The 12,410-nt window shown below is 30.1% G+C and overlaps 1 protein-coding gene and 1 non-coding gene across 2 annotated transcripts in view; one reads left to right on the top strand and one right to left on the bottom strand.

Moving 5' to 3' along the window:
- The window catches only part of LOC138188855 (dynein beta chain, ciliary-like), a 69,189-nt gene that overhangs the window by 34,404 nt on the left and 22,375 nt on the right, over positions 1–12,410 (top strand). The window contains exons 13-18 of the mRNA XM_069130997.1: positions 1,314–1,470; positions 4,041–4,273; positions 5,639–5,928; positions 7,783–7,931; positions 10,760–11,005; positions 11,569–11,793. Of these exons, the coding sequence (XP_068987098.1) occupies positions 1,314–1,470; positions 4,041–4,273; positions 5,639–5,928; positions 7,783–7,931; positions 10,760–11,005; positions 11,569–11,793 (1,300 nt within the window). The remainder of the gene's footprint in view (positions 1–1,313; positions 1,471–4,040; positions 4,274–5,638; positions 5,929–7,782; positions 7,932–10,759; positions 11,006–11,568; positions 11,794–12,410) is intronic.
- Positions 9,700–9,818, bottom strand: LOC138188916 (5S ribosomal RNA). Its single transcript, XR_011175755.1, has one exon. It is a non-coding gene; the product is annotated as a 5S ribosomal RNA (ribosomal RNA).

The raw sequence follows: 12,410 nt of genomic DNA, 5'->3' as shown, positions 1-12,410 counted from the left end.
TTTGATAAGCCAGCGAATATAAAATTAATCGCTAATGATCTTGACTGTCGATACAACTTTAAATAAAATCAATAATATTAACAATAATAATAATATTTTATTTTACTAGGATTAAAATTGAATAATTTACTTATTCTTAAATATAATTTATTTTCTTCTCTATTCTCCACTTCATTCGTTTGAGAATATTAGCATATCGGTATAATGTTAAGAAGAATGTTCTTTTAACAGCCTACTCTTCGTGTACTCTTCCCATTGGACGTTTCGAATGCAATTAAATATTATTGAGACATCCGAGTAATCTATAAAAGGGAGTTCTATGAATGCGAATCACATGTTGACCTCTAACTGCAAATAGAGCCGATTTCTCTGAAACCACAATCCTAACGTTCGCTGTTGGCACTAATCCTGTATATTTGTGCAACTGAATAGTAAACTGAGTATTTGGCTCGGAATCACTATTCCGGGAAACTATCAAAGTACCTATTGCGCGCGCAACCAATGTAAACATTTCAAGTGAAACTGATCATTTATCTATTACTGGAATAATACGTTGACTTGATATAATGTTAGGCTCGCCTATTGTCCTTTCATTTGATGCTTAATGTATTGCTCCATTAAACAACTTTTAACGTAATAACAACATTTACATGTACTGTTGAAAATTTTCTAATTCTTGTAGAGACTTAGTTATAGAATATATCAGAAACTTCTCGTCGATATTCGCTCTTTAAACGAACAACGTTGCCATATTGGAATTAGGTTGGGGTTAGGTTGCAAAAGCATATTTAACTTCCGCGCGTAATTATGAATTTTTATCTTTCTTATTCGTTCAATTTTATACGATATGATAGGTAGACACTGTTTATATTGCATCTATAATAATTAGTATCATGATATATAATGATGTATTGGGTTTCCCGGAAAGTTCGTTTCGATTTTTCAGAAATTTGGTCTACATGAAAGATCACACCAGAAAGTTCTTCGTCGAAAAACCTAAGAGGTTATGGAACGATGGAATATTCAAGTTGCCTGAAAGATGGAGAAAGATTGTGGAACAAATGACACCTATATAATTCAGTAAATTGAATCGAAATGTGAATCGGAACGAACTTTCCGGGCTACCCAATATGATAATTCTATATTATACAGATTCTCTACGTACATTTATAGATCTATAGATTTATAAATCTGTAAATGTTCTATATATATAGAATTACTATACACACATAACCTTTTTTTCGTTCGATATAAAATGTCAGAGAACAAAAAACTACTTTAACGATTAAAATTTCGCTTTTCGTTCATTTTAGATTGGAGAATTTAGCAGAATTTTTGAAAGCAGCAATGGAAAATTTCTCGCGTCCTATACACGAAGATGACTATGACGCACTTCTAGAAACTATATACTATTTAAAGGAAGTCAGGGATCGTCAATACGAGATCGAAGACATGTTTGATCCAATTAAGGTAATACTCGTAACAAAAATTTTCATAATAAATAATAAATATAGAACATTAGAACCTTCATTATTCGAACTAATCAAAGGCACACGCTGTTGAAGTAATCAAATAATTTTGTTGAGATTACGGAGGCGTGTAGCGGACCCATAAACTGAGAAACCATTTTGGGGAAAATCGCGAAAAGGAAACAAAAGTGTTTTCGTTCTTTTACTTTTTTATTTCCACTTATTTGTTTGTCTTATCGTCTCTCGAAAACTTTAAGTGCTTTATTTAATTTTGAAAATGTGCACTTGCACGCGGAATTATTTTTAGGCGGTGACGAGTATACTTGACAAAAGCAGAGAAAGTGCACAGGCATGAAAATAAATTGAAATAAATTACAACAATGATAACGAAACTATCACATGACAATTACAAAAATTATACATTTTTCTAGTTCCGTTTCTTTGAGAAATCCATTGTTTGTTTACAGATTCCTTAATATTATTTAAATTAATTATAATTTATTATTATTCCATATTATTTAATACATTAATATTTGATATATTATTTAAATTAATTATAAATAATATATAAATTAATATATAAATTGAATTTGAAGTCAGGTTAATTCGTAAACAATACAGATGATCAATATTTGACATTAAAAATATCTTTATACTAAATAATCAAATATTTGGAAAAATCAGAAATGAAAGAATTTAATTTGTTTTTAAGGAAGAGAATGGTATTCTTTAAAACAAAGAGCCACACCTAATGCCATCTCATAAATATTTATATTATTTTATTGAATTATGTATGATCCATCTTCTTCTATTACTACAAAATGCATCATACATAATTCAATAAAATAATATGATCCAAAATATGTTGTGCACTGCATTATTTCCTTATAGAACGAAGACATCTTTTGGGACAACCTAATACAATGTTCCATATATCAGTCGATTCATTGAAAATCATTTCACGTTAGCTATATTCGTTACCGCTAGGCCGCTGGATATAATAGTCTATCCTAACTTATATAACCTAACCTATAACCCACCGATTTTCCTTTTTTATTTATACTTATATATTTATATACTTATATACATATATACATATGTATATATGTATATTGTTTATATAATATATAAAAAATGATTACCTGATCCATGAGTAATCGTAACTTAAATGTAATTAAATTTTTTTGCAAATATTTTGAAAACTAAGTGGGGTAAGAAAATACTTAGAATGTTGATCTTGGCTACATATTACGAGTATATGGTCATTGAAATCAATGTCCTCTATTTTGCATATGTAATGTGCGAACAGTTTATCATCTTTCATAAATTGTGTGTTAATATCGAGAAACGATCTGCCCGTGCAAGTTGCTGCATCCACCTTCAAGCATATTAATTTGCCTTTTATTTCCTCTATAATTTTTCTTCTTACTTCAATTTTCTGCTCAATAAGAGCATCACGCACTTTATGTAAATTTATTTTTTCTTTTTGGAAATGTATTATCTGAATTATATTTCTAAACGCGTCGTTATCTATCAGGAAGAGTGGCCTATCATGTATTGTGATTAATCTGACGCATGCCTCCACTATATCTCGTTTTACTTTTTTGTAACCTGTCTTACTGATATCATCAAAATTACTTAACCTGCATCTTGTGTTGTGTCTTTCTTTTTGTAACATTACGGCTATAAATTCATTTGAATGGGAAACTTCCAAATGTTTTTGCAGATTTGTCGAATGATCCTACAAATTTATATCTTTAAAATTAAAATTAAAATTAAGGTTAGAATTAAAATTAAAATTAATATTAATATTAAAATTAAAATTAAAGTTATAGTAAAAGAATGTATAGTTAAGGTAAAAAAGAGATAGATCACACTGAGATCTCGAAAAAGCCTCCATCTAGGCAAATCTGATGGTCATCATACGACGTTCTGCCTCAAACAGAATAAGTTTTATTTGAAACGTTTCTTCCAATAACGTATAGTTTAGGAGCAATTTGTGCTGATCGATTGAAATAGGACACCCTGTATTTAAGACTGCTTATTCACGCTGTATACTAATTTTTCAAATCGGACATTTACAAATCGGAAATTTTTACTATGACAATCGCGATAGTAATATCTCATTACAATGCATAAACGAAATTTCAGAAGAAATGTATACAATGCACATAATATATTTACACATACACATAACAAATTATCACAATATTTTATCACAAATTATGTGGCATATTTGAACACTTTCGTCAACTACTATATATATTGTATCAAGATACAATATATGAATGACAAACACAATTTTAGGCAATTAATTACGTAGCCTGAATGAATTGTAGTATTTGTGGTTAGTAATATTATACTTTCGAAGGTTACAGACAAAGATGAACTGATATATGATATCAATAATATTATTTAATAGGAATATCATTCCAAACATACTTATGTATAATACTCTGTCGGTTTGCTCACAAAACACTCTGTGATTGGGGTTAGGTTGGGGTTAGCTCTGTGACTAAATACTGTCTCTTTGTATACATTCTGGAATTAAATTAATTAAATATTTTTCAGAAAACAATAGAACTGCTACAAGGCTACAACGTGTATTTAGACGAGAAAATTTTTAATTGGCTCGCGGAATTGCCCGTTAATTGGGAAACATTGAAAAAGATGGCTGCTCAAGTGAAACATATCGTCCAGCCTTTGATGACTCGTCAAATCGATCTTTTGAAGAAGAGGCTAAGCTATTATGACTTTAAACAACACCGTTTCCTGAACGAATTCCATGAACAGGATGTTTTCAAGTAAGCTAAAAATAGTATTGAAAGTATTTTTATAAAATAATTTTATAAAATTTTTCATTTTATCTAAAAGTTATTTCTAATTTATTTTTCGAATATTACTCCAAATGGCACCGGTGGCCAAACAGGTCGAAATTTTGTGGGTATTATTTGCATGAAACAATAGACTTAAGATGTAAAATCTTAGGTTTGGGAGATCATGCGTTCCGAAAATCCCTATACATACAGGATGCGACCGAATAATATCTATACGTACATATATTTATTTCTCAGCCATATATCTGTATCACTTATACTCACATTGTTATACTAATTGTCAAACATTGCGTTTAATAGTAGTGAAGATCTATTATATAAGTATTATTTAATGTACAGCCTATTTTTCATATTATTTTACAATTCCTTTTACATTTTCTACCATTGGCATTAAAATATTATTCTTAAAAATTTATTGAAATATTCCTTTAGACAGTTATTCAATTGTTTTAATATACAGAATATCCCATGCAATTAGAACAAACTCTATGTTGAAAACGCTCAGAGATAAACAAAAGTCCTATACGCTAAAATCAAATGATATCATGTGTTATTTTAAAAATAATGTTATATATTTTTACCTTTATACAGGGTGGTTGGTAACTGGTGGTACAAACAGAAAGGGGGATTCTACGTGAAAAAAGAAGTCGAAAATATAGAATAAAAATTTTTTTTTTAATTTTTTTTTCTTTTTTTTAAATTTTTCCATCGAAACAACGACCTACAGTGAGATCCGTTATAACAAGACGTGATAAAGTGCACGCGTACCGAACGAAAATTCAAAGTCGATTTTCTCGAAAAGAAAGCCTCAAACGAAAAATTTTTATTCTATATTTTCGACTTCTTTTTTCACGTAGAATCACCCCCTTTCCGCTTGTACACCAGTTACCAACCACCCTGTATATTGGTATCAACCGCAATGCTATGAAGTTAAAGCTATTTCAGTAAAACCTACTACTAAAAGCTGTGATTTCATTTTAAAAAGAGGATGAAACCCAATGAACTTCAAATAACCTTCAAAGTAACGTGAAACAAAAAATTTGATTGTTCCATCGTATTTGCTACCTTAAGTAGTACAACTTTTGTCTTGAATACTTCATCATACTTTCAATAATAACAGAAGTGTTTAAATGTTTTATTTTGTTTTGTACTATATCTTTTAATTATCTACGTAAATGTAATAACCTCTATGCGAAATAGAAAAACATGTCGATAATATAGGAATCTTGTTAATATCAAACGTAATGTGCTATTGATAAATTTATAAAAGTTTCGAATACTTTTCTAAATGTTATGATTTAGTGTGAAACAGCTGAGTAATTATATTTATAGCCCAGATTGTGAAAATCATTATGAAAAACTGAACGAAATACATGAAGAGGTTTTAAAATTCTTGAGCGAAGAAAAAGATCTCCGTGATCAAATTGTCATTTTTGAGCAGGAATTGCCTGAATTTAAAATGACGAAACAGATACAAAAGGAGATGCAGTTTTTGAAAACTTTGTGGGATTATGTGAATGTCATTACAACTTCTTTGAACGAGTGGAAGAAAACCACGTGGAAGAAACTAGATGTCGAATGGATGGATCAAGAATGCAAAAAAATTCTCAGAGAATTAAGACGTAAGGAGAAGCTCTTTTCTTTTACTTACAACATCTCTCTCGACAATAAAAAGTTATAAAATTTAATTTAAGCTTTAGGTTTTTTTACATGAATTTTTCTGACAGCAATATTTTTATTCGACATCAAAAAATTTTTTTATAATAATATATAGTGGCTAAAAAAAGTATTTATACATCTGCATTTGTATATTAATTAATTAGATCAAACTATATCAAATTTTGTATTATTCAGTAGTAGCTTCATATGATTTCCAAAATTTGATACTATGCAAATAAAATTTAGCTCCTGTCGATATATATTCTTATTTAGTCCGGAATTAGCCAAATTGAAATATACTCGTCAAATTTTCGAACTCGATTTTCGCGAAAACGGAGCATCGTGTTAACAAATTTTATTCTATATATTTTCGCCTTACTTTTTCTCGTAGAATCACCGCGTACTTCATTGTACTCCCACGTATGGACCACCCTGTATAATATTCTCTTTATTCGTATAACATTAATTTGAAAATCAGCAATAGAAATTTACAGTGTACAGGGTACACATAAAAGTTCGGAGAAACTTTAAAAACATATAGTACTCATTACAATAAACAAAAAATGTTAATAAACATGAGTCCAAAAACTATTAATTTCAGAATTATGAAATGTTTTTGTCAGTAAGGCATTACCTCTACATAGAGTTGCCATTTATAAAATCACTAATCTGGTATAAATACTATTAAAATTCTAAACTTTTCCGTCTGAAACCCGAACACTTCTAACTACTAGGTACGATATCCTAAGATAAATACAAAACGTTTATGAACTATAGATTGTAACCGGATAGCACTGCGGTTACATTTAAACTGCTTCTAATTCATCTCATGCGAACGCAACACTTGAAAGTCCTAGAAAAATAAATGGCAATTGCTGTCTAATATATTTTAATATAGATTTAACACACGGTCGTATATAGGAATTCCAAAACTTTTGCAGTCAGAGTAGTCTCAGATTTGAGGACAAAAAGATTTTTGCATTGTTCACCACACGCAGAACACTCATGTCGAGTAGTCAAAACAGTTTAGTGAATTAATACGTGGTAGAAGTGACCAAGTGAATCTTTTTATATTTTTTATAATATTTTATATTTTATAATACTTTATAAGTAGGTATACATTATTTATTCATAAACAATTCTTTTTATGGTTAAACTTCGTTTTAGAAGACGCAAAATTATGGTCTTGTGTTTTCTATTGTTTTGACTACTCTACAGCAACATTGTTGGCGGATTGGAGAAACACAGATCACCGCTTAACCGTGCCATCCCCCACCACGAGAGTTTCAGAACTTGTAACGTGGTTTGACGCATGTCAAATCATCGGACGTAACGCACACATAACACAATAACACGGATCATCGATGGAAATTGACGTCTGGGCAGCAAGCAATCGGATGACGGAAAACACAGACGGAAATCCTAGTTGCATTCTTTACAGCATATGTCCCACGTTCATTTCAACATACCCTTCAGCACGTTTAATTATGTCACAGAAGTACTCACATGTCGACCTCTTGCATTTTTCTTATCTCTTGATAACATTTTTCAATTCGTTGTTTAACTCATTTAAACGAAATAACTGATTTACTATACACTATACTCTTATACAGTAAACATCCCATAACTCAGGAATTAATGGTTTTTGGATCCATGTTTATTAAGACATTTTCTTTGTCTTGACAAGTACTACATGCTCCTAAAACTGTTCCTCAACGTTTTTACATACCATGCATTTGACTTCTGTATTTGTAAATATAAAATAGAATGTTTTCCTACATTGTTCATTGCAAGATTTCGCAAATTTCATTTGACAGAACTGGACAAAGATGTGCGTCATTGGGAATTGTACACTAATATCGAAGCACAAGTAAGGAACATGATGGCATCATTGAGAGCGGTCTCAGAATTGCAGAATCCAGCAATTAGAGACAGGCATTGGAGGGAATTAATGGCTGAAACGAAGGTAATAATTCCGTGTTTACGTGTTATTACTTAGGTTAACTCAATTTCTATTCCTAAATTGCTGCAAGTTAATTGTTGTGTTAATTAACAAGTATTCTGCTTACACTTGAACGCATTGAATCCAAGCTAGATCTCTGGTTAACTAGGCCAAGTCTTGGTTAGGCCTTGATTTCAATTACAGACATTACAATACCATGAAAGTTGCGCAGTATTTAATATGAAACGAACCGAAAACTTGACAGATAATGATTAAATATCAACGACAAGGAGATAATCTAACCTATAAATATTAAATGTGCGTATCATAAATATAATGAAAATATGAAAAATATAATAGTAGCAATATTGATAATTACAAATAGAAATAGCATTACATAATAATAATAGAAAATTAAATGAAAATAATAATATTGATAATGCAGTGACAATGTCTAATTAATATTGTCTACATTAATTTTAATTTAAATATTATATCATTCCTGCAAGCTATTTCTAAAGTGCAAGAATTCTCTTACCTCTTTAAATATCTAGAATCAAATATTATTGCATAATTGGCTCGGAGTCAAATTGGCTCGTAATAACGCCAAAAGTTACGTATTTCTTCTTAGAAGTTACGTCCGTGTATTTATCCTTTTTACATTCTGTTTTATTTATATCTACCAATATATTATCATATTTTATGAGTGATATATTTATATAATAGTTATTGTTTTTTATATATACAGTATATGCTGTTTGACTCAAGCCCCTCAAATATTTCGAGAAACATGAATAAACATGTTACAGACAAAAATTGCTTGCACGATATCGATGGGAATATACTATACTTTTGTGTATTTGATCTTGCGGTGATCTTTAGACCTTCCGTGAAAGTGACATTAGATTCTTCAATAGGTACTTCCATTTTTTATTGCATACTCTTGTAAACTGACATTCGGACGTTTTCAAAACATTATAAACTTGTGTCGTGTACACCATCTGTTATTAACAGATGAAATTTCAAATTCGGTATATTGCCGGCATTAGCGGCACATATGGATATCTTTCATAATGCTGTTTTCTAATGTTTCAAAAACAGTCAGTCGGTTGTGAGTAGTTACCTTTAGGTTAGGTAATTCCTTGTATTACACTGTCGAGTTACAAAGTTGCACCATCGAAACAAAGTAAATTTTATTTAACACACTTTTTTGACTAATATATGATTTAGGATTTGCGTAGATCGATAAAAATGCGACACTCTGTAATTGTTCCTAATTTTTCGATTAGAATGAAAACTACAGTCAATCATACAGAGTATAATCGAAAATCATGATAGAAAATGAAAGGGGTTGATTCCCTTGTAGAAGTAAATCGAAAATGTAGACTCAGAATTTTTTATACAATACTTTTTTCGAGAAAATCTACGATGAAATTTCATCAAGTACGCGTGCGCTTGGGAGGTAATAACGACAGTCGGTTGAATAGGTTTCTTCGTACTTTGGTACTTTGTACGGTAGTACAAGCCGAACGGGGGTAATTCTCCTGCAAAGTCGAAAATATAGAATAACAATTTTTGATATTAATCTGTTATAAAATTTCAGCATATCAAGAAACGTGACATCTCTTAGTTTTAAGACATGTGATAATTTATTTGTACGTGTATGGGAGAATGATATAATGTATGGTAATAGTCGTGTAATATCAAAAGATTTTTTCTTCTCGATGTTTAAAGTAGATTATTAGAAATAGATTATTAAAAAAGAGTAAAAAAGATTGGAAAAATAAAAAAAAGCCAACACCACACGGAGTTCCCAAGCGGTCACCCATCTAAGTACTATCCGTGCCCAGCGCTGCTTAACTTTCGTGATCGGACGAGAACGAGTGCACTCAACGCGGTTTGAGCGTTGGCTGAAATAACTTTTTCTATTACTGAATATTCATATACAAAAAATATATAAAAATATAATATCTATGTTATATAAATATAATATGAATGTACGTGAAGAGCAATGATATTTGTGCACGTGCATCCAGATGTGTAAAATATTACGTAGCTTTTTAAAAATATGGGTTATAGTGTTCCATCATGTAGGTACGCGTGTACTTGAAAAATAACGGGAGTCAGGCGGACGAAATTTTATAATTGATTTTCTCGAAAACGGAGCCTTGTATCGAAAATTGCTACGCTACATTTTCGACTTGCTTTTGCATGGAGAATCAGCTTCTTCCGGCTTGTACCACAATTTTCGGTACATTCTGTATACCGGCTGGGCCCCGACAGATGATATTATACAACCGGATAGCGAGCGATCCTACATTAAAAAATAATTCGGAAGTATATAATAAAATTTTTTTATATGATGTTTCATTTCTGAGAAAATCGAGTTTGAAAATTTTACAGGAATATTTAATCTTGGCTAATTTCGAATTGAACAAGAATAAATAATCGATAGGATTCTAAACTACATGTAAAAATAAGTCAAAGGCGTAGAATAAAATTTTATCGCAAGATGCTTTATTTTCGAGAAAAATGAATTTGGAAATGTATCACGCGCGTATATCAAACCAGTTCTTAACTAAACATGTTCAAATTTTATTTTCTTGAAAATAAGACCTTAAATGGAAAAATTTTGTAAACACAAAATTTAAGAACCTGTATGATTATGGAATAGTTTCACTGCTTACATTACTGTACGTAATACGAAATACATAATATAATATAATATATTTATAAATAATAAATATAATATATTTATAAATAATAAATATAATATAATAATAATATAATAAATATGATATATTTTAGTATTAGAGGTAATTCTTTTCTCATAGAATTTAATTATTGCGTAGGTGGTATTTATCATGACCGATAATACAACATTGGAAGACTTGCTAAAGTTACAATTGCATAAATATGAAGAAGAAGTTAAAAATATTGTCGCTAAATCAGTGAAGGAAATGGCAATGGAAAAGGTGCTAAAAGAACTTAAAGACACTTGGAGTACGCTCGAATTTGGGAAAGAGATACACGAGCGTACGAAATTAAATATTCTTAAAATCGACGAGGAAACTATTGAAATCCTTGAGGACAATCAGGTACCGTTTCAAGATATTTCTTCGCCAAAGAAATAAAATAATAAAATACACGTGGAATGTTTCACACAATACGTTATAAACAATACAAAAATCTATAAATTTTTTTCAATTTTTTCATTTGTTACCTTGTAAAATTTCTTTAGTAACAATTTTCTTGTTACTGTCGTTATTATTATATTCAATTTATTAAGACTTTCTGCGTTAATAATAAGTGTCTACAGTATGCTGTAACTTGTCTCAGCACCATATAGAGAGATATAAAAATTTTTTATAAAAATTAAAATTTATCTAATGTTTGTAAGTATCTAATTTATAGGTTATATGTACTGATTTACTTTTTATTACATTGATCTCCACAGCATGATTTAGCTACTTGTATATTAATGACATTTCGTTTTGTTTTACTTTAATATGCTCAGAAATTCCTCTTCGCCTTTTTTTAATTTTATTATTTTTAGTTCCCTATTTAATTCGCTTATTGTCCAATAATTTCATATTTCCTTATGTTGACTTATTTAACTTATGACAATGTGCTATATCGCTTTCTTATTGCTTTATAATAGGTGCAACTGCAAAACATGTTAGGTTCGAAATTCGTTGGATATTTTCTCGGTGAAATTCTTGACTGGCAGAAAAAACTAAGTACTGCAGATGCAGTGATTAATGCATGGTTCGAAGTTCAACGAGCTTGGGGTTATCTCGAAAGCATTTTCATTGGCTCTGAAGACATTAGGAGCCAACTTCCAGAAGAAACCAAGCGGTTTGAAAAAATTGACAGGGAGTTCAAAGTATGTACTTCTATTAACTGTTTATTAACATCTTCCGTAATTTTCTTTGATAATTTCATTCGTAATACAAAAAAATCTTCCTTTTCAAAAAAATATACTTAGGTATCTTTTATAAACGTTTTCACACAATAAATACATTTCTTTGCATTTTTTAAGCATGTTCCTTAACTATACACAAAAGGACACGGATCTCAATGACCTTGAAATATATTGTCAAGGTATTGGCAGAAAGCTTCGATAAATTTAGTTTCATAACATTTTTATATGGTACAACCTAACCTAACTCATACCTGAACTTAACTCATTAATTAAGGAGAGAGATAGCCATAATATTATGGAAATAAAAAGAAAAATGAATGGGTTACGAGTTGAGTTTAAAATTTACGTTGAATGTTTGATGAGGATCTGCTTGAAGTTGAAAAATTAAAGAAAGGAAATTTAGGTCCCAAAGATGAACCTCGCAAATGGATTAGTAAATGAATTTAATGTAACAGAAGAACAAACAATTTTATAGAAACGATACATTCACGAAAGCGATGTTGAATCAGAAACAATCGCGAGCATTATGTTATAGAGCAATGAAAAAATAAACGTTAATAATTCTGCGCGATAAATTT

This window comes from Bombus flavifrons, chromosome 17 (genome assembly GCF_040668555.2).
Source record: "Bombus flavifrons isolate JBK064 chromosome 17, iyBomFlav1_principal, whole genome shotgun sequence".
NCBI classification, from domain to species: domain Eukaryota; kingdom Metazoa; phylum Arthropoda; class Insecta; order Hymenoptera; family Apidae; genus Bombus; species Bombus flavifrons.
Note: the sequence above shows the minus strand (reverse complement) of the source record. Positions and strands in the feature narration are given on the sequence as shown.